The sequence below is a fragment of the Diceros bicornis genome, chromosome 38 (genome assembly GCF_020826845.1).
Source record: "Diceros bicornis minor isolate mBicDic1 chromosome 38, mDicBic1.mat.cur, whole genome shotgun sequence".
Classification (NCBI taxonomy): Eukaryota; Metazoa; Chordata; class Mammalia; order Perissodactyla; family Rhinocerotidae; genus Diceros; species Diceros bicornis.
The window spans coordinates 8,455,827-8,479,077 of NC_080777.1; the positions used below are offsets into that span (position 1 = coordinate 8,455,827).

A 23,251-nucleotide genomic window follows, 5' to 3' on the forward strand; every position below is an offset into this window, starting at 1 on the left:
AAGTAAGCCTTATGGAGATGATGACAGTATTATGTTGCAGTCTTTCATTTGCTCTGTGTTATGTAAAGCTTATATTTTATTTTGCTAAACAAAAAGAAGGAACATTTGTAAATATGTGATGGTTTTTTGTTATTCTCATGATTTTATCTCCTCTATCCAGCTAAATATAAAGATAATGTTCATCTATAATGTTTTCCTCCCTTTTTAGGGCCAACATTGCCTAGACAAAATTCACAACTGCCTGCCCAAGTTCAAAATGGCCCATCACAAGAAGAATTGGAAATTCAAAGAAGGTAAATTCACGAGTTATTATTGGTACTTTTTCTTTCTACTGAAGACCAAAGTATGAACATTTTTCTTTTTTTAATAATTTTATTTATTTATTTTTGTCCCCCAAAGCCCCAGTAGATAGTTGTATGTCATAGCTGCACATTCTTCTAGTTGCTGTATGTGGGACGTGGCCTCACCATGGCTGGAGAAGCAGTCCGTTGGTGAGCGCCCGGGATCCGAACCCCGGGCCGCCAGCAGTGGAGCGCGCGCACTTAACCGCTAAGCCACGGGGCCGGCCCTGAACATTCTAATATTGAAAGTAGACTATGTCTTGTCAGCCTTTTAAAAGTCAGAACTTTTAGGGGCCGGCCCGGTGGTGCAAGCGGTTAGGTGCACGCGCTCTGCTGTGGTGGCCTGGGGTTCACTGGTTCGGATCCCGGGCGCGCACCAATGCACCGCTTGTCAAGCCATGCTGTGGCAGCGTCCCATATGAAGTAGAGGAAGCTGGGCACGGATGTTAGCCCAAGGCCAGTCTTCCTCAGCAAAAAAAGGAGGAGGATTGGCAGGTGTTAGCACAGGGCTGATCTCCTCACCAAAAAAAAAAAACAAGTCAGAACTTTTATTGTTATATTAAGTTTTGGAATCACCGTTAATAAGCAAGTGATTGTTGTTATGCTGGACAGAAGATATTCTAAAACTTCGTATCTGCTTTTTTGGTAAAAATTGTGCTTGTGTAAGTCTAACATTTTAAATACACTTAACAGCATAGAAAATGTCTCCACATTTCAAGGAGTCTTGTTTTTATAGTACTTATAAATCAATCTGTGATCGTTATGGCTTTCACATGACTAACTAGAAAGTTGAAATACTGTTGGCTGTTTGTATAAGGCATTGATCTTGGGATATTACCATAGGGTTCAGTAATGGAATACAAAATCATTCTGTTTATGACTAAACTGCTGGTTGAATGTGATCAGTCACATTATCGTTATTTCAATGCAGTTGAGAAATACATTTGAAATTATAATACAGCCTCATGTAGGGGTAGTTTTTTCTGAATTAGCATACAGTCTCTGAATTATAAGCTACTTTGTAACAAAATAGTTTTATAAAAATCAGGTTAAATTCAGGTAACTAAAATTGAGCTAATTAAACCAGATGTCCCGTTTTAAACAAATGAAATCTTTTTGGAGATGTTGATGTTGCTTTTTATCACTAGTAGGGCACCCCTGCTTTGTCCTGGAGGATTGATAACCATTGTATAGATGGATTTTTCCAACTGAGAAGCATTCACTCCATGGCAAGCCAGGATTTCATCTTGTGACCTTTGATTTGGATCTCACATTTGAAACATTCTTCAAGTTCTCTGTGTTTTAATATATGTGTCATATTCCCGTGACAGACAGCCAGAAGCACCTCTTGCTATGGTTCCGTGTCAGCTGCTTTGGTGTATAACTACTTAGCTCTCGAGGAAGGCACTCCAGGATCTCCCAAAATGATTTTGTTTTTGTCACAGCCTGTATTTTCAGTTAGATCACTCCGGATATAGCCTCCAAATTTGGTGAAAATCTGTCCAACTCTTTTGAGTGATGCTGTAACAGAAATAAATTAAGTTTCTGTAGAAATCAGGAAAGTTTAAAAGATATAATTTCAGTTCCATATGGAGAGTTTTAAATATACCAGAATAATTCCAAGAGTTAGAAATTGTGATGTTACTGTTGTTGCACACACAAAAACAGAGAAGTAGTTAATACAGAATGATCATAGTATTATTGAGAGTGACACATTTGTAGAAAACTAGGAGGAACCAGGAGAGAACCCAAACCTAATAGATAATCTCTGGTAATATAGAGTGGGCAAGCAGGTAGTCCCTGAGACAGTTGCCTGAGGCCAGGACAAGACAGAAACAGACACTGTCGGAGGTACTGCTGGCTTGGTAAGGGTCCCGGGCAGCTGAACTACTGCGCAGAGGGTTAAGAACTTGCAGCTTGCGATTGTAGCTGAAACGAGTATTGAGTGAATTTTCAGTAATTGTTATGAAAACTCCATGCCTCGTGTATATGCTTTCTCCTATCAAAGTGCTACCCTAGCAAGGCTCATCTGGACTTGAGGTTTTTCTGTTTCTATGTAAGTAGATACTTATGAGTTTGAAGATTGGAGATGTTGTTTATATTACCTATTTGTTTAGTTGAAGGCTTTAACTCAGTCATTTTGAAGAAATCCAAATTTCTGAAAAATTGGTATGAAATTTTAAATTATTTTCTTTCCGCAGCCGTGCACAGACTCTTATTTTCTAGATAAACCTTCCACAAGGCACCAATCAATTTCTTTGTCTTTCAATATTAATTTCATTGCCATTCCTTCTCTTTACTCTCCACCATTTCGTTTTTAATCTTTTGAGATCTGCTTTGTGTCTCTGCAAATCTGCTGGACATGTTGCTTCCACCGTTGACTTACTTCTGGTTTAAATTTCTCTCAGTCCACGTCTGCCACTTCTCTTTCTTCTCTTTGATGCTCCCAAGTCTTCTTTTTGCCAACTCTTGTCCCTTTCTATCCTTTCCTGTACCTCTTTTTCTTATATAAAGCTTTGGACTTAACCGTCTTTTTTTCTTTTCTGCACACAGTATACTCTGATAAATTGATGATTTGATTGGATGTTGTCGTTTTCTCTTAACTCATAACTTTTATGCTGATGGCTTCCAGATCTATGGTTCTGCTGTGATCACCCACTGTGGGAGATCCAGACCCATATTTCCAGCTAAATGGAGTAGTGTTATGGATCCTTTTGAGAATTTGGTGAAAGCAGTGAACTACTGCCCTCTTCTACCTGGACCCCCAGTCCTTCAGATATGTGTGTGTGATTGTGTACGCAGGTGTGCGCTTAAATGCAGAAGCTGGCGTACCATTTCTGGGGGGTCACAGAGCCCCTAAATTCCAACAATGGATCCCCAATGAGAATTCCTGTTGTAGAGTTCATCCGTTTGGGTATGCTATTGATGCTTCAATTTAAACCCTTTATGATTTCATTCTTAGTGTACGTTCCTCTTCTCTTTAATATTTCTCCCAGAGTTTCAGCTTAGAAAGTCTGTAATTATCTTCACTCACAATCTCTATTCGAGTATACCTTGTTATTTCTTTCTTCTCCAAAAGCCTGGTGGATTTCCTCTTCTGACATTCTCATTAGTAGCTTTCTTCAGTGTTTATTCTCTTATGTACTGCTGTAGTTTTCTAGTCGATTTTTCTTTCTTTAACCTAGATCCCTTTCAGTTATTCCTACTTTATTACTGCCAGATTCGTTTTTCTTAAAGTCTCAAACCATAGAGGAGAGCCTAAATGGGGGAGGGTCTGCTGCACGATTGTGCCCCACCCTCATGAATCCCCAGAATTAATCGCTTTTAACCATTTCTACTTTCAGTACTTCTGATGACTTCCTCCACAGCGCTGAATGATAGGTTTATGTTTCTATTTCTTGATTAATCAAGTTATAGCTAGTAGCTGTTGACTCTCCACTGTGAAAAGTAAAGTGTGAAAAGTGAAGAATTCTTCACTTCCCCTGCCAGTTATTAGTAGTTATTATTTTTAGTTTCGCTCTTGGTTTCTTCTTCACGTGGAACCTTTGTCTTAACTTTAGATGCTATCCTTTAACTCCTCCCTCGAAAGAGGACCGCAGTAGTTCTGCACATCCTCCTATCTCTTTTCTTCCCTTCTACTACCTGCTTTTGGCAGGCATGTCATTTTTCTGTTTTGAAAATTTATACGTTTGCAGTCTTGCCATAACTGTCATTAAATCTTTGTCTTTAGGTTTGTAGGTGATCTCCTCCCTTCTAGAATCCTCTTAAACCCTCTGATTAACCATGGTGGTCTGAGTTTTCACAAAAATGTTACTAGATATGATTTTTGGTGTTTTGTGTTTTTCCCCCCATTTATTTAGCTCAATACTTAGTGGACTTTTTCCATTTGAAGACTTATCCACAACCCTTAATTTTTAAAAAAAATTTATTTATTTAACCATCTCCATCTCTGATCTCTCTGTGCTCTTTTTTAAGAACTCCTATTGGTCAGAGGCTGGACCTCCTGCTCTATTTCCCTATGATCCTTATCTTTTCTCATTTTTTGCCTGTCTTTTTTGTTCTGTATTCTTGATGATATTTTTAACCATATATTTTAGACCAGCACTATCCAGTAGAAATATAATATGGACCACATATGTAATTAAAATTTCCTAGTAGTCATATTAGCAAAAGTAAAAAGAAACGTATCATACCATGCAGGACCTTGCAGGCGATTGTAAAGAATTTAGCTTTTATTCTGAGAGAAGTGAGGAACCACTGGGTGATTTTGATAGGAGTGATCTGGCTTAACATTTTCACAGAGTCAGTCTGGCTGCTGTCTTGAGACTAGACTACAGAGAAACGCAAATAGAAGCAGCCCAACAAGAAAGCCAGTTAAGAGGCTATTGCAGTAAACTAGCAGGTGGGGTATGAGAGAAGGGCGGGACTCGTGCTCTTTAACCTGAGCTAGTGGAAAGGATGGAGTTGCTGTTAACGGAGATGCAGAAGTAGGGTAGGTTTTGTTGGGGGCTATCAGAGATGAATTTTGAAGATGTGAGGTTGAGATGTTCATTGGACATTCAAGTAGAGATGTGGAATAGGCAGGTGGATATACTAGTCTATAGGAACTAGGAAAGAGATCTAGACATATAGCTCTTCTCTACCCTTCCTGTCTTCCAAAAATTTGATGATAAATTTGGTCTACTAATGACCACTCTCCTCATTTTTCTACTTTGTAGTGAGTTTGTTTATATACATTTTTATGATTTTTCTAGAATTCCGATAGAATCTTGGAGTAGGAGAAGATAGTTTGACTGCTCAAATCTAGACTTGAATGGGAGTCCAGGCGCTCCTGTGATGAAGCCTCCCTGCTCAGCATTCGTAATGGCCAACTATTGTCAGGTCCACTTTAATTCTTTGGCCTGGCATTTAAGAACCCACCCTATTTATCTCTTTATCTCTCATGCCTGCCTCTCTATATCCATACTTTTTTCCCCACTGTGCTTCTGTATGTAGCATTTACGTCTTCTGACATGCCCTTCTCATCTTCTCTGTGTTGTCATTTTCTGTAAACTCTGCTTCAGACATATTAATGATTTTCTTTTCTGAACTCCTCTTTAAGTTCTATGTAACTTAATCACAAATTCTTATATTTTATTGTTTATTTATTTTTTATTTATTTCTTTTTCTAGGAAGATTGGCCCTGCGCTAACATCTGTTGCCAATCTTCCTCTTTTTCTTTTTCCTCCCCAAAGCCCCAGTACGTAGTTGTGTATCATAGTTGTAGAGTTGTAGCTCTTCTGTATGGGACGCCACCTCAGCACGGCTTGATGAGCCGTGAGTAGGTCCGCGCCCAGGATCCAAACTGGCGAACCCCGGGCCACCAAAGCGGAACGCGCAAACTTGATCGCTACACCATCAAGCCAGCCCCTCCCTATTTTATTGTTTATTGTTTATTTTACGTAAGAGTCTTACCTCCACAGTGACCATTATAGGCTGCTTGAGAGCAGAGACCTGAATAACAATAGAGACCTGAGTTTCTAATAAAAAGCCAAGAACTTTCTGGTACGGATTTCATTTATATGTAGGTGTTAGGGCTAACAGGCAGAAAATATATGAGTTTATAATGTTGGGACAATTAAATAAAATAACACATGCTCTTGTCGTGCTGCCTAGGGTTTTCTGTCTGTGCTCTTTGGGGGATGGTAGGAGGTTTCCCTGAGGAGATGCTCTTTGAGCCGTGCCTTGAAGAGGAAGTGAAGTTAGAGTTGCAGCCATGGAAGGAAAAGCATTCCAGGCAGAAAGAGTAGATGTGTGAGGGCAAGGAAATGCAGACAAACTGTGTGATGTGAGCACTGCCCCTCTTCCTCCTCCAGGACTGAGGGTGCAGCTAGATAATTAGGTTGTGTTCAGCTTGTAAAGGGCCTTTTATGCCAAGCGAAGAAGTTGCTTTTTGATATCCTTTTCTTGAATTTGTTGTATAATAAAACGGCATCTTGCTTTTTAGCACTTTAGTATTTTCAGATTATAAGGAAGGTATATGCCATTTTCCTTTGACCTACATCCTGTATAATCTATTTTTGTCTATGGTTAAACCATACTTGGAAAAAGATACTGTAAAACCCAAAAATATCTACTAAATCTCACATAGACACTTAGTACTGGTCGTCACTTTATCTCAGCCAGCAGCAGTTTCATAGATTAGAAAACACAATGGCACAGGGAGGTACAGGACAGTCAAGGGAGACGTTTGGTTCCCAATAGAAATTATATTTCCAAAATTTATTTCATGTCGTTATTTATATAAAAATAAATTTTCTTTTACTTGGTTTTATTTTCAGAGGCATGATAAAATACCCTTGGGCCAACTTTTATTTCATAAGCTGAGTAACTTTGTCCTGGTAACTTTGGCTGTGTAACTGGCTCTTTTCTACACCATTACCAAACATTGTAATGAAAAGGAATATTAGTTTGCATCCTAACATTCACCTGTAAGATTTCAGTAGTTATATTTTTAGTATAAAGTTCATATTATAATAAATAATGTTACATTTCTGTTAGTACTTTTAGGTAAGCTGTTAGGGAGTCTCATCCATTGATTTTTGAAGACTGGTAAATGGTTTGTATTTGGTGAGCTAATAATAAGGGATGGGGAAGGAAGAGAATGATATGAATAATGTGCTCCTCAGGTGTATGTACACATATATATGTTTTGTATGCATAACAAACTTTCTTGATAGGATTTTAGCTCAGAACCATAAATTGTAAATGGATTATCTTAATAGCTAAAGATTCTTATTCTTTAAATTATTTTTCTTGGCTTCTGAATATAGTTACTAAAAGAGAAATTAATTACTTAAAGAAAAGTTTAACAACATATTTAGGATCTGATTTTGTTTAGGAAGATCAGTTGCACTTTGAGGGTCAGTTATACAATGTGACAGAAAAGAAATGGCCATCCACTTTCCAATTTCCAAAATTTTGTTGATGAGTGATGTTACGGATTGAGTTGCATCCCCCCAAAAAGATATGTCCTGATCCCCAGTACCTCAAAATGTGACCTTATTTGAAAATAGTTGTTAGTTAAGATGAGGTTATACTGGAGTAGAGTGGGCCCTCTTAATCCAATATGGCTGATGTCCTTATAAGGAGAAGAGAAGGATAAAGAAGAAAGATAGAGGATGGCCACGTGAAGACACAGAGACACAGGGAGAACACCGTGTGAAGATGGAGGCAGAGACCGTAGTGATAACATCTACAAGCCAAAGAACGCCAAGAATTGCCATAGGAGCAAAGGAGACGCGTGGAACAGATTCTTCCTCAGAGCCCTTAGAAGGAACCAACCCTGCCCACACCTCGATTTCAGACTTCCAGCCTCCAGTACTGAGAGAATAAATTTCTGTTATTTTAAGCCACCAAGTTTGTGGTTCTTTATTATGGCAACTGTAATATATTAATACAAGTGGTAACTGACTTGGTAGACCAGCAAAAGCTAAACCAAGCCAGAACAGAGAAGAGAAGGGGTGAGTTGCTGTGGTGCCTACCAATAGCAAGCTATTTCACAGTGCTGCAGACAGGAGGATTCGTTAGAAGTCTTTATAAGGAGTGTTTAGATACCCAGATTTTCTGCACACACCCAACAGGAGACTAGAGCTTCCTTCTCTTCTGGAGATGCTCTAGACCAGTGCTGCTCCATAGAAAGAGAATGCAAACCACATGTCATTTTAAAATTTTCTAGTGACCACATTTTTAAAAATTTAAAAGAAACAAGTGAAATTAATTTTAATAATATATTTTACTCTATACAGCTAAAATATGATTTCAATAGGTAATTGACAGAAAAATTTTAGAAATATTTTACATTCTTTTTCTCATATAGGTATGAAAAATCTGGTATGTGTTTTTATACTTAGAGCACATCTCAGTTCAAACTAGGAGCTCTTTAAGTGCTCAGTAGTGACAGATAGCTGGTAGCTACCATTTTGGACAAGACAGCAGTCTAGGCTAGAAGTCGGCAAGCTGTAACTTGCTGGCCAGATCCCGCCCTGAGCCTGTTTTTGCATAGCGAAGAGCTGAGAGTGGCGCTTACTTTTTTGCAGAGTTGTTTTTAACAAAATAAATAAAAATAAAAAATAATACGCGACAGAGATACCGTCTGGTCATTTGCAGAAAAAGTTTGCCGACCGCTGGTCTAGACCACGGAACACCAGCACGGCAGCGAGGGTGGCTGAGATGCGATACTGAAAAGAGGGATTGGTGAGGGTTAGCCAAGTTGGTCTCTTTCCCTTACTCAGTTCTTAGACATTCGCAGCCAGACCTGTAGAGCCCAGGCAACAAACTTTGAGAGTCCTCTTTGGGAAAATTGGCTTGGTCAGGAGAAAAGACAAGAGATGTTGGCACTCAAGGCCCCTACCAGTGACGCTCATTAATTTAAGGGCTTCTGATCAGCCTTAGTGCCCCTTATAAATATGAATGGACAGCCAAGGATCATCACATCTTTCAGGACAACTCATATAACATGAAGACAGATCAAAACAAACAGAAAAATTTGAAATTGGAGGAAATAGATGTAATACAGAGAGCAAAAGAAAAACTGAAAATATACTGTAATACCTTCAGAGAACGAAGAATATATTTCATTCACGAAGCAAAAACTTGTAGTTATTTAAAAAGAAACTTTCACAGTGTAAGAAAATATGCTTAGAAATTTTTTTAAAAAGCAGCATTATGGGGCTGGCCTGGTGGCGTAGTGGTTAAGTTCACGTGCTCTGCTTCGGTGGCCTGGGGTTCACAGAGACCTACACACTGCTCATCAAGCCATGCTGTGGCAGCGTCCCATGTGAAGTGGAGGAGGATGGGCACGGCTGTTAGCCCAGCGCCAATCTTCCTCAGCAAAAAGAGGAGGATTGGCAACAGATGTTAGCTCAGGGCTAATCGTCCTCACCAAGAAAAAAAAAAAGGCAGCATTAACTTTTAATAATAGGAGGTTTGAGAGAGGAACTTGTCCTGAAAATAATTGTAAAGGATAGAGATAGTATATGAGAAAGAAAATAAAAGAAGATCAGATTAGGGGGTCCAACATTCAAATAATAGGTGTTTTGGGGGGAAAAGGAAAAAAATGTGAGGAAATGGAATTTGTAAATACTTAACATAAGAAAATTTCTTGGAACTCAGTGACTTGTTTCCGTAGGTCAGAGGACTGCAAACTTTTTCTGAAAAGGGCCAGATAGTAAATATTTTAGACTTTGTGGGCCTCAAGGTCTCTGTGGGAGTTGTTCAGCCCTTCCTTTGTAGCTTGCCATAGACAGTATATGAATGATGGGTGTGGCCAGATTTGGACTGCAGTTTGCCAAGCCCCCTGGTCTAGATTGAAAAGACTCACCAAGTGTCTGGCCCAATAAGGAGGAAAAACAAAGAGACCCACCATGAAGACATATCACTGTGGAATTTTAGAGTACTAGAATAGAGAGAAGATTTTAAAAGTTTGAGGTGGGACGAGGGAGGGAGCTTCAAATTCCTGAGAAATTATTTCCAATCTAAACTTCCTCCTCTGCACAACTTCCTAGGAAGCAACTGGAAGATGTATTCTATTAAAATGAGAGAGCAAACCAAGAATGATGAGACTATGGGGGGAGCCAGTTAACATGGGATCCAACTTAGGAAAGAGAGGGAATTCCCAGTATGACTGAGGTGAAGCAAAACTTAGGGGCCCATCTGATGGGAGCCAGGAAGCCTGAGGGCTCCTGATGGGGTGTTTCTGGGGGAAAGAAAGGCAAAATAAGCAAACAGAAGTAGAATGGATCACCTGATATGTTTGAACATATTGAGAGGGTTTACAGTTCTGATGGAGAGTTTGGGGTGAAATCAGGATAGAAAAGCAAATGTAAAAAAGTAGTAATTTTTAACACCAGAGTAAGAAAGAAATTGTTCTGAAAAGTGAAGATGATCAACTTTGAATAATATAAGTGAATATTGATATATCCAAAGTGGTGGTGTGGTTTCATTGGGAGAATGAGGAAGGAAAGGTTTTAGGGGGTTAGAGAGTGTAGGAATTAAATTATTTGTTTAGTAGGACGTCAGTAGATAATACCCAAATCCGAAAAACTAAGAAATACTGGTTCTAAATGAATTAACTGTATTTAGAAATGTGAGATAACATACCAAAGTGTTGAAAGTAATTGCTTCTGGGGAGCGAAATCAGAAGTGGTGAGGGTTGTTCCGTTATAAGCTTTGTAACACTATTTGACTTTGTAAGCTATGTATGTATTTTGTAAGTTTAACTTTTTTTATTTTTAATAAAAAGCATGAAATTGAGTTGATAAAATGAATATTTACTTAAGGTATTAAATCTTATTCGTCCAATACCTTTATTATAGTACCATGTTACTATAGTTTAGTTTTCTATTCATTGTGTATCATTTGTTAATATCAGCTTTTGGTTCCTACTCATATTATTAATATTCGGCTTCCTTGGCTGACTGTGATGAAAAAACATATTCTAAGAAACATGAGTCAGTCCTGTGTTAGTCTCAACATAGAACTTAATTATTTAATATCTATAAATAGTTTGCAAATCACCAGCGCTACCTGACAGTTATAAAAGGGGAATAATAGACCCAGCACAGAGCAGAGAGTTGGAGCCATGAGAGTGTACGGCCCTCCGATTAGCCTGCAGAGGCAGGATGGACCCAGGGTGGACCGCCTTCTCTTGTGAGTATTGTCTCTTGTCTCAGGAGCTTTGTAATATTAAAACCTAATTATCTTGTTTAGTTTGATCCATTTTTCATTTGTTTACTCAGAGAGGAGTGAAGTGCCCACATGATATGATTGAAACATATTTATGTAGTTTTATTTTCTGACAAATGTCAGTAACATCAAAGTGTTAACTAAATATTATCAACCCAGGACATTTTTCCTGGGCTCCCCTCCTACTTCATTATGTCAAAATTTAAATCACTTTTTATTTACCTAACACTTATTCGTTATAGGAAAGGGTGAATGAAATGTATTTTTTAATTTTGTTATTTATATTTTGCTTGCTTAAAAAAAATAAGTCTGAGTCAACATAAACTAAATATGTGTTTGAATATATAAAAAGCTGTTCATCTCATTGTTGGCCAGTGTTTTGTGCATCTCTTAATTTTGGGGAGAAGTAGATGTTTTGGTGGTGGAGGGTACTATTTCTGATATTTTTAAAATGTTCTTGGAGGCTGTAATATTGGTCATTTGCACTATAATTGTTTCTGAGAAAATGTATATTTTTCTCATAAACTTTCAAATTATTGTAAAATGCATCTCCTAACTTAAAAGAAAAATTAGTCTGCCAGAATTTTTCCATAGTTCAGAATGAGGACCTGTGTACTTTGAAACAGTCTTCAGATGATTCTATTAATGAGCAAAGAAAGCAAGCAATTGTAGATAGAACTCTATGAAGAGGAGTCACGTGCATTTCTAGGATGTGAGTTGGCAGTGATGTTTCTAAGAAAAGCAGAATTTATAAATTTGGAAACTGTTCCCCTAAAAAGATATACAAACGTCCTGCCTTGGAGGTCAAAACATGAAAGTCGGAAGATTTATGTACTATCCAGTTTACGTGGGAATTACTCATGCCACTGAAGATTTGTAAGCCTGAGATGTCTCTGTTTGACACACAACTTTGGGAAATATGTTTCGATGTGCATCTTTTCAGTGAGCAGGCTAAAAATTAGTTAGGGACTTGTAACACTTTCCTTTCTTACCTTCAAATCAAGAAAATGTACAGTCAGCAGAGTCTCCTGCAGTTATATGAACTGCCTATTTCAGTCATCTGTCAGTGAACTTGGGAAATCTCTCTGGCTTTGTGCTCTTTGCCTGCATCAGAAGATGCTGTTTATCTTTTATAGATGGAAAACTCTAGAATATTATGACATGTGGAACAATCTTCTCAAGTCGGGACACCCTAGTTGTAAATGTCATCGTTCAATGATTCTCTCAGATTAGCTTCACTCTTCCCTGGCCTTCAACCTGTGACTTAGGCTTACTTTTTGTGTTAAAAGCATTGTGTTCTTGAGAGAAGCAGACATTAACTTGGGGGTAAAAAAGCAAAGAACTTGGATAAGAAATGAAATGTAGTCTTAGAACACTCTGTGGTTCAGCTGTGAACAGTGTTTACATTATCATGTTAATAATGTTAACTCTGAGTATTGATTTAGCCAGAAATCAGTATTCTCCCATGACTATATTGGGAGAAGCTTGTATGTGGTGAGGGAGTTGCAAGAGACATCTTCTTATTAGAAAGTCAGTAGATAGTATCTAAAGTTAAAAACATGAGAAACAGCCAGAAGAGTTGACCGTAATTGTCTCTGAGGTGTTGGAAACAGGGTTTTGGAACAGGTGTTGGAAACGGGGGCAGGAGGGTTGGGACACTGAACTGCTGGTTTTTGTTAAAGGCGTCACAGCTTTAAAAACGATGTGCTTGTGTTATTTTGATAAAATAAAATAAAAGAGGTGGCACAGAAACATAAAACGACCTAATAACTTGGGTCTTTTCATCATAGATTTCTTGGTGCAGCTACTGTCCTCGAAAGTTATTAGCTTCTGTATTCAGATATTTTCTAATTAGAATAGCATGGGTGTATCTTCTGTCTTTTGGACCCAATAGATTGCTTACGGTATTAGGTTTAAAATGTCCTTATTTTTTGATACATGTTGTGTGCTTTAAATTTAATACATATAATCCCCAGCTGAGTTTATTCGTTAGATGCAAGTTATTAAAAAAATAATTTTCTGTCTAGTTTATTATTAAAAAAATTCTTCTGAATGCACCTCATTTCTTGCCCTCATCCCCGCAGTGATATTGTTGTCCCTCAGGAACTTGGGCAGCTAGTGGTTTATCAAAGAGCATAATGAAGTCAGTACTAGATTCTGAAAATCTGATTTATTATTTAGCAGTCAGTATCTTAAACAGCCACTGCTCATAATAAGCGTTACCTCAGGTTTCTTCTGTTTTTCTCTTGCTGTTATTATTAGGTATGGCACTATGTCCAGAGAGAAGCTTTGTGTTTTTGTGAGAGAAGTGGAGTTGGGTTACTTGTCAAGTGGGCTTTTCCTTTTGTTTTATAGTCAGTCTGGGAAGCACGAAGGGGAGAGATTTCTGGAAAGATCTTATTGGTTTACTGCTACTACTGGCAGGAATGAAGGATAGCATACACATTCTGTCATTCAGCTCTGGCTCTAGTCAGAACCCATCCCGCGTATTAGCCAGTCCAGAGAAAGTCCCAATTTGAAATTTCCAAATAATAATTATTATAACTCACATTTATTGAGCATTCTTATGCTCCAGGTACTTTTTAAAGAGCCTTTAAGGCACTACCTCATTTAGTCTTCCCCACAGTGCCACGAAATGTATTACGTGTAAGATGAGGGTAACTTTTTTCTGTTTAAGGGAGAGTTAACTTTTATAGCAAGATTATCGTTTAGGTCCAGGTGGGTACTTGGAGACATTTTTTTGCTCTTTCATACATATATGTATGGAAGGTAAAAAGCAAACTTCTATGTTTGTTTTTTATGTGTGTTTTAGAGCCACAAACAGTAGGCCTCTGTAGATTTTAATACATTTAGCCAGCGTTTGAAGTCCTAGAGTTAAAGAAGGTTTTTAATTGAATTGAATAAATACTGAGACATTCCATACATTCTTAGATATGGAGATAAAAAGATGTAATATTTTTCTAGTTGATCTTCAAATTTAATAAAACATTAATAAGATTGAGAGGATAAGTCTTGGCAGAAAGGGTAAATTTAACAAAGTGATTCTGAAATTTACCTAGGAAAGCCAAATGTCTAGAATCATCTAGAAAAACTCAAAAAGATGAGTGATAAGGATGGGTGTACCCTACTAGATATTAAAGTATACAGTCCTGCGCCACGTAATGACGTTTTGGGCAACGACAGACCACAAGTATAACAATGGTCCCTGAGATAGTACCATACAGCCTAGGTGTATAGGAGGCTTACCATCTAGGTTTATGTAAGTACACTCGATGATGTTCGCAGACCTACAGAATCGCCTAACGATGTGTTTCTGAGAACATGTCCCCATTGTTATATGACTATATTTCAGATATCAAAGCATCAGGTTACTGGTACATACTAGACCAGCACATCTATGAACTAAAACATTCTGGAAGTTCAGAAACAGTCAACACGTGTAAAGGTGGCATCTTAAATCAAGGCTATAAACTATTCAATGAACGGTGCTGTGATGTAGGTCTCTACTTTCCGTCTCAAACCCAGGATGAATTTCATATGAACTAAGGATTTTATTGTAGAAAATAAAAGTATTTGAAATAAGTGTCAGTAATTATATAATCTTGTTGTGGGAAAGGGCTGCCTTAGAAGGATATCAAAGGCAGATCACATAAAGGAATAATATTACTAGATCCTCTACATACATACAAAATAACAGCCATATTGCAGAACAGCTTTTAAAATATAAAACATAAAAAAGCCATAATAAAAGTTAAAATGCATATAACTAAGGTGTGTGACAAAGAGTTATTGTCTTTAATATAGAAAGGAACTCTTTCAAACTATACCAATAGTTTGGGAATATAACTATCCCAAGAGAAAACTAGTGAAAGAACATGTGCAGTCATTTCGCAGCAGTGATACGCAAAATCAGTAAACAGACTACAAAGTACTTACCCTCGGGAGTAATCAAAGAAATGCAAATTGTTATGTGATGTCAGTCATATTAGCAAAGATTAAAAAAACAATCATGTTTGGTGTCAGTGAGGGGAAAGGGAAGTGAGCATTCTCATGTACTCCTGGGTTGCTGGGGAGTGTTAATTGGTGCAACTCTTCCTGAAGACAATTTGGAACCATGTATCAAAAATCTTGATATTTATACCTTTCACCCAGCAAATCTGGTTGTCAGTAGTAATCCTTACGAAGCAGTTGGAGAAGGATTCAAAGATAAATGAAGATAAATGTTTGTTGCAGTATTAGAAGTAAGTGTTATATCCTGCTATACGAGACTGCTTAAACTACAGACAGCTTAATAATGGAACACTACGCACTCATGAAAGATGAAGATGCAAAACTATACTTAGTGCCTTGGAATACCTTTTACGATATATTAGATGGAGAGAAGAAAACAGATTTCAGAGTGATAGGGAAATATTATTTTGTTTTATTTGGTTTTTAAAGTTTATATGTATATTTTTACATGAGGAAAAGTCTGAAACATGCCAAAATGTTGATTATAGTTACCTCCGAATATGAGACTTCAGATGATTAAAGGTTCTTTCTTCTTGTGTGTTTTTTTTTCAGCAAACTTTTATTGAGCTATTGCTGTGACCCGTCATTAGTGGTGTTTCCTAATATTATATAACAATAATATATTACTTGTCCAATGAAAACTTGATGTTATGTTTTAGGAAGGAAATTACAAGTTAGAAATTTTTTTCATTAAATGAATAACATAGTGACTTGGTCGTTAAAGTGGTCTGTTCAGTTACTTGGAACATTCATTAATTTGCAACACTCAGGAAACATGCAGAATAAAATGAGAGGAGTGTAATGTGCTGAAGCAGTCAGCCAAAAATGATCTTCATAAGAGGAATGATTTTCATTTCTATGAAACGGATAAGCCATCTCTACCTGAAGTAGCCTTTAGCCTTTGCTCCTGTGGGAGAAGAGATGTTGACTGCATGCTCTACACAGCTTTGTGTTTGAGTCAGAAATAAGGTTCACAGGGTTCATAGTGAAAGGAGTAGGTTTTCCATGATGAGTAGCCATAGATGCATATTGACAGTTTCTTTTTGTTTTTCCTTTCAGGCAACTGCAAGAACAGCAGCGACAGAAGGAACTGGAGCGGGAAAGGCTGGAGAGAGAAAGAGCGGAGAGGGAGAGGTTGGAGAGGGAGAGGTTGGAGAGGGAGAGGCTGGAGAGGGAGCGCCTAGAACAGGAACAGCTGGAGAGAGAGAGACAAGAACGCGAACGGCAGGATCGCCTGGAGAGGGAGCGGCAGGAGCGGCAGGAGCGGGAGCGGCTGGAGAGGCTGGACCGGGAGCGGCTGGAGAGGCTGGAGCGGGAGCGGCTGGAGAGAGAGCGGCAGGAGCAGCTGGAGAGGGAGCAGCTGGAATGGGAGCGGGAGCGGAGAGCATCCAGCGCTGGTAAGAAGTGTGCCTGTTATCCTGCGCTCTTGACACCTGAGCTCGGCGGGGGGAGGTTCTGTGCAGTCAAATGTGAGAGCGGTTCACATTAGAGATGCTTGGGATTAAGCAATACGGTTGGAAATTATGAAAAATAGGCAGCAATTGCTACTTTAACATTTTACTTTTCTCTGTATTGCTTTAATTGCTTGGAGACTTTAAAGCTCTTGGAAATTTTTGTTCTGGCATTCTAATTTTTCTAACTCCCTATAAATTGGCTATAAAGTGTAAAGTGTGTTTTTATGGGGAATTTTTTATATTGGATGAACTTGAAATATACTTCCCTTTTTGAGATTGCTTAAATTGTCTTCAATACTGTAGTATTACAGTATCATTCAGCAAGAAATTGGCTTGATTGTATTCCAGAGTTTTTGAAGGAGAATTGAAAACCGTATCTGAAAAATATCCTCTCTAAAACTGACTAGTTATTTAAATATATTTTCTGGTATTGCAAAAAATTAGCGAAAATTGCTAAATCGGATGGAATTTATTGAAAGACGTAAGGGTTAAGATATGACCGAAAGTTGGAGGTATTTTGACATCCATTAAAATTAACATTTATTATAGAATTTGAGAATTATTTTTTTATTCCATATTGCTTATATAAAACGTCTTAATGTGGGTTGATTAAATATTACGTTGATTGGTTTGTTGTTTGAGTTAATTCAGTTGTTTTTAACTGCCTAATTATTTTCTGGGGTTATAGCCAACAAAACAAAACTTTTCCACAAATAAGCACTGAATTGGGGGGTTCCTAGCCTTTTATGATAAACGTTTGCCAGTTTTGCTATTTGTTGTTTTAAAAAAACAACTGAACTTACTCTTCTGTTTGTGGTCCTATTCATGTAATTTTAATGTCCTTTTAGTGGACTAAATAATGAAGATTAAGGCTACTGTCTTTTTGTTGTAAAGGATAAGCTGATCGATTTAATTTATCAATCTGCTTATTAGATAAAAAGAAAACTTATTTCATCCTCTTCTGGATCTCAAAATGTATTTATAAGTTAAGCTATTCTTGGGTGAAGTTAGGTATTTGCCCATGTGCCTAATTCTCTGTACTAACTGTAGTCTACATTGATACATTTTGTCTGAATGCTGGTTTTGTGGCTTTACTAGCTCCCTTTTTCTCTCTCCTTTTTTATCCTGTCTCTTGCTGCCGCTTTCCACCTCTGTCCAGCTCCATCTTCAGAGAGCCCCCTGTATAATGCTCCACTTCCTGAGTATGCCAGTTGCCAGCTTCCTTCAGCACCTCCTCCATCATACGCTAAAGTCATCTCAGCTCCAGTGTCCGGTGCCACTCCTGATTACGCTGTAGTGACCGCTTTGCCACCTTCTTCCACACCCCCTACACCACCACTTCGACATCCAGCGACACGTTTTGCAACCTCCCTAGGTTCAGCCTTCCACCCTGTCCTGCCCCATTACGCTACAGTTCCTCGTCCTCTGAACAAAAACTCTCGGCCTTCCTCTCCCGTGAACACGCCCTCTCCTCAGCCTCCGGCTATGAAGCCCTGTGCCTGGTCTACTTCCAATTTCTCGCCCCTCCCTCCGTCTCCTCCAGTAATGATTAGCAGCCCCCCGGGCAAAGCTACTGGTCCCAGGCCTGTCCTCCCTGTTTGTGTTTCTTCTCCTGTGCCCCAAATGCCTCCATCGCCGACAGCCCCCAATGGGCTGCTGGACTCTGTCACATGTCCAGTGTCTCCACCGCCTACCTCAGGGCCAGCAGCGCCGCCTCCGCCGCCGCCTCCACTGCCTTCCCTCGCACCACCCTCACACTGTGGATCTCAAGCCTCTCCTCCTCCGGGCACCCCTGTTGCCTCAACTCCCTCATCCAAGCCCAGTGTTCTCCCTTCTCCCCCTGCAGCTGCCCCTGCCTCTGTGGAGACTCCTCTAAACTCTGTGCTGGGGGACTCCTCTGCTTCTGAGCCAGGCTTGCAGGCAGCCTCTCAGCCGGCTGAGACTCCAGCCCCACAGGGTAAGGCTTCCGTTATCGCTACTAACAACTAATCACTTGAAAGTGTTAGAGACCAACAGCTTTAATTGCCTAGAAGGATGGGGAGGATGGTTTTGATAGTTGAACATCTTTATGCCATAGTACTATATTTTTTATAATTTAAAAATTTATAGTAGAAAATAAATGTTTTTTTCTTCTGTTGGATTTATTGCGTTCGGAGGATCAATATGAGGAGTTTCCATATTGAACTAGATTTTGGTATCTTCTGCAGTATCATAATTGGAGATGTTTTCCAAAACTTAAGGGCCTCCAGAATGCATTTCCTTTAAATTTCACTAGGAAAACATGACTTGACACATTTGGTCTATACAAGAAGTGTATGGTCTAACTTGTCTTCCTTTAGTTTCTGGGCAACTTAGAGATTTAGTGCCCAACTGTAGTCATCACATGTATCATCCTAGAGTCTCCTGGAACAGTTCTGATCTTGGGCCTTATTTCGTTTTGGCCTCTCCTGTGTTGAGCTTCCCATATTGGACTTCCAGGGATGGGTGCCACCCTCAACCCTGTGGAGCAGCCAGACTTTGTAGGAGGGGTGAAGGGTGGCAGGCTTGATGTATACCCCAAAGGGTTCCATGGTCCACAATTACGAGAAGTAACGGGCTGAAGGGACAGTTGGGGGAGAACAGCGCCCTCTACAGGCATCCCTTCCCCCCCCCCCATGCCTGAACCTGACTGTCGTGGCAACAGGGAGGATGTAATCTTCTAAGGTGGATTATTTGTAAGTAGAGAAGGACCTGGTTCTGTAAGTAAATAAGAAGATGCCTAGCAACCTCCTCCTTTTTTTTTTTTTATTAGGATTTAATGACAATTACAGAAAGGAATATGACAACAAATAGGTACTTAAAAAGAAACAGCGTTATAGGCTGGATTTAAACACACTTCTTTTTAAAAAAATCTTAGCTCTTAAGATAAAATAAGAAGGCTGGTTATTGCTGTGTATGTATTTTTCTTGTTGGCGTAGCGGATTTGCATAAACGTTGAGTCACAGTTCTAGTACGTGCACTTTAGTGTGACGTTCTCGTATGTGCACTTTAGTGTGACAGTAATGCTGGGCAGGCCAGGCACAGTTAGCCTGATGGACCAGGCCAACTGTGGACCAGGTCAGATGGACCTCCTGCAGTATCCTTAGAGCTCCGATGACCCGGGGGAGGGTGACAGCCCTTTACTCCATGGTGCTCTTATTCGAACAATTTTTGTTTTCAGCTAATGTAACTGCTCAAAGTGAGCAATTAAAAAAAATTTACCACCCACTGTGCAAATAGCATTTTATTTGTCCTAAAACACCCCTTTAAGCTTTAAGAAAGAGAGTACCTGCTAGTTCAGTCTTCTGTTAAATAAGTTCTTGTTCGCTCCCTTTGTGGCTGTATCAGACTTGGGCATTTCTCTCTTACTCCCCGTCTTCTAGGCTGAAAAAACTCTGTACTTTAAATTCTTTGTCATATAATTATTTCCAATAGTTATTTTGAGGTTTTACTTTGTACTAGTAAATTCCTTTACTTCAGTGATTCTCAACTCTTGCTACACATCGGATTTAGACGTGGAATATTTTAAGAAATTGAAGCCTGGGACCCACCCCTCCTTCGTGTTCTCAGCCCAGCCACTTTGCCTATCTATAACCAAGGCAATATGTGTGTCTTCAGTATTGTAGAATTTATTATCTCAGCACCTAAGGTGTACACAGATTATTTGGGTCTCTTATTTCAAATAGCGCTAACTGCTATCATATACACTAGTTTGTATATGATACAAATTTTGTATATGATCCCAAATTTTGTAAGCATTTATTTACCAAATCCTCGTGAACAAAAAATAATTAGATAATCTGTTGCACAGTTCTATTAATAAAACGTGTAAGTAGTTATACACTTTGACTTTACATTTTAGTGTCTTTTTAATACTGATCTAGATTTTAAACATTGGGATAAATAGAACTCATTAATACGTAGTAGATGTTTGAGTGGGTTTAATTTAGCATGGCATTCTACATACCTTTCCACGTAAAATAATGTCACTTAGCTCTAATGTTGATGGTCTTATTTAACATTTCTATCTCTCAGGCATTGTCTTGGGACCACCTGCACCTCCACCGCCCCCTCCCCTCCCACCAGGTCCTGCCCAGGCTTCAGCCACACTCCCTCCACCCCCAGGACCCCCTCCACCCCCTCCTCTTCCCTCCTCAGGGCCTCCGCCTCCGCCTCCTCCACCCCCCCTTCCTAACCAAGTGCCCCCTCCTCCTCCACCACCGCCCGCTCCTCCTCTCCCTGCATCTGGATTTTTTGCGGCATCCATGTCAGAAGACAATCGCCCTTTAACTGGACTCGCAGCTGCCATTGCTGGAGCAAAACTTAGGAAAGTGTCACGGGTAAATGCGTTTCCAAATGATTGTGTTCTTTATATATGTCTTATTGTCTCAATACCTAAAGTACTGGATTTATTGCATTCTAATTTTATGAACCTATGTTATTCACTTCATTGATTAAAAAATTTGAAATAATTTAAACGTACAGAAAAGTTGTAAGAATAATATAAAGAGTTTCTGTAAACCTATCAACCAGATCTACCACCTAACATTTGACCATATTCGCTTTATTATTCTTTCTCTTTTTGTCTGAATTGAGAGAAGTCAGACACTGTGCCCCTATTTCCCTAAATACTTCAGTGTGTGTTTTGTAAGAACAAGAACATTCACCTACATGACCACAAGATAATTATCAAAACCGGGAAGTTTAGCACTGGTAGAAGACTGTAATCTACAAATGTATTTAAATTTCATCTATTGTCCAATAATGTCTTTTGTGGCAATCTTTTTTTAGTCTAAGATCACCCATTGCATGTAGTTATAATGTGTCTTTATTTTACTTTAGTCTGTAACAATTCCTTAATCTTTCGTTCATGATATTGACATTTTTGAAGACTATAAAACAATTATTTTGTAGAATATTCTTCAGTTTGGTTTGTCTGATGTTTCCCCAAGATTAGATTTGGGTTATGCTTTTTTTTCGCGGGTTATGCATTTTTTAACACTGAAGTAATAGGTCTTTCTCAGTGTTTCACCCAGGGAGACATATAATGATATCATTTTATCCCATTATTGGTAATGTTAACTTTGGTAAAACTTCCATTGGTGTAAAGTCCATGCTATTTACTCCATTAGTGCTTTTTTTTTTTTTTTTGTGGTGAGGAAGATCAGCCCTGAGCTAACATCCATTGCCAATCCTCATCTTTTTGCTGAGGAAGATTGGCTCTGAGGGTAACATCTGTGCCCATCTTCCTCTACTTTATATGGGATGCTGCCACAGGATGGCCTGACAAGCGGTGCATCGGTGCACGCCCGGGATCCAAACCCAGGTCACCAGCAGCGGAGCGTGCACACTTAACTGCTACACCATGGGGCTGGCCCCCTCCATTAGTTCTTAAGTAGATGTAAAAATAATATTTAGAGCCAGCCCTGATGGCCTAGTGGTTAAAGTTCGGCGCACTCCACTTCCGTGGCCCGGGTTTGGTTCCCAGTCACGGAACCACACCCCTTGTCTGTCAGTAGCCATGCTGTGGCAGCAGCTCACATAGAAGAACTAGAAGGACTTACAACTAGGATATACAACCATGCACTGGGGCTTTGGGGGGGGGGGGAAAAAGAGAAAGATTGGCAATAGATGTTAGCTCAGGGTGAATCTTTCGCAGCAAAAAAAATAATATTTAGATGTGTTTATTGAAATTCATGCTGATGTATCCTTCTGTTTTGAATGAAATCTGTTAATAAACATACGATTGTCTAACATAAGAGTTTATGATGATATGTATTCTCATTAAGATGGAGGATGCCTCTGCCCCAAGTGGAGGGAGTACCATTGGCGTGAATTCGGCCTCGTCTAAAACAGATTCAGGTCGTGGAAATGGACCCCTTCCTTTAGGGGGTAGTGGTTTAATGGAAGAAATGAGTGCCCTGCTGGCCAGGAGGTAAGTGAGAAATTGTGTGGACATGTCCAGAATTGAGAGGATGTTGTTAATTTTATTTCAAATATACTTTAACTAGATGCAACTCTTCCCTTTTGGAGAAGTAGTTTTTTACACTAAGAGTTGGATGACTTTTTTAAAAATCCAGTTTACCTTCCTTCTAGGAGAAGAATTGCTGAAAAGGGATCAACAATAGACACAGAACAAAAAGAGGACAAAAATGTAAGTTAATGAAGGTAGTCCACTATACCAGAAAATGTGAAATCCAAGCATTAAGGAAATGATGTCAAAGATCAGTTTGAACTTAGCTAATCTGGATTTACAATTGCTTATTTTTAACTCCTCAGATGTTAAAAATGGCTTGTTTTGAGCGTCATTTACAAATTTTTAATGGTATTCTTAGTAAAATGGGTTGAATGTGTGGAGTTAGGGGAAAAGCACTGAAGTTCAAACCTGTAGAGTTTAAATGTGTACCTAACCCCACTGGTAAATAATAGGTTTTTTTTTTTTTAAATCTCTTAGAGTCTCAGTTTCTTTGTATTTAAAATGAAGGAATGAGGCTAAGTCAACGGTTTTCAAATGTTTCTCCCAGGAGCCCTGTGGTTGTTAGCTTAAGAGTGTACCCTTCATGCCCCTCCCCAGTTCGGCTAGGCAAACTCTGCTTTATCTGTTCTGTGTATTGGTGTTGAACAAATACTGTGATTGTTTTCCCTGCTGCATTTGGCCTTCTTTGATCCGTTCCTCAAGTTTGTCTCTTAGATCTGGCTTAG

General features: G+C 39.0%; 1 protein-coding gene across 9 annotated transcripts in view; it reads left to right on the forward strand.

The window, feature by feature from the left end:
• Positions 1-23,251, forward strand: part of ENAH (ENAH actin regulator) — a 157,166-nt gene that overhangs the window by 110,518 nt on the left and 23,397 nt on the right. For 5 of the 9 annotated variants that reach the window (XM_058533618.1, XM_058533620.1, XM_058533617.1 and 2 more), the window contains 6 exons: positions 209-293; positions 16,137-16,474; positions 17,691-18,488; positions 20,585-20,889; positions 22,339-22,484; positions 22,646-22,703. In XM_058533618.1, the coding sequence (XP_058389601.1) occupies positions 209-293; positions 16,137-16,474; positions 17,691-18,488; positions 20,585-20,889; positions 22,339-22,484; positions 22,646-22,703 (1,730 nt within the window). The remainder of the gene's footprint in view (positions 1-208; positions 294-16,136; positions 16,475-17,690; positions 18,489-20,584; positions 20,890-22,338; positions 22,485-22,645; positions 22,704-23,251) is intronic. The other 4 variants (XM_058533625.1, XM_058533623.1, XM_058533626.1 and 1 more) reach the window with 1 other exon arrangement.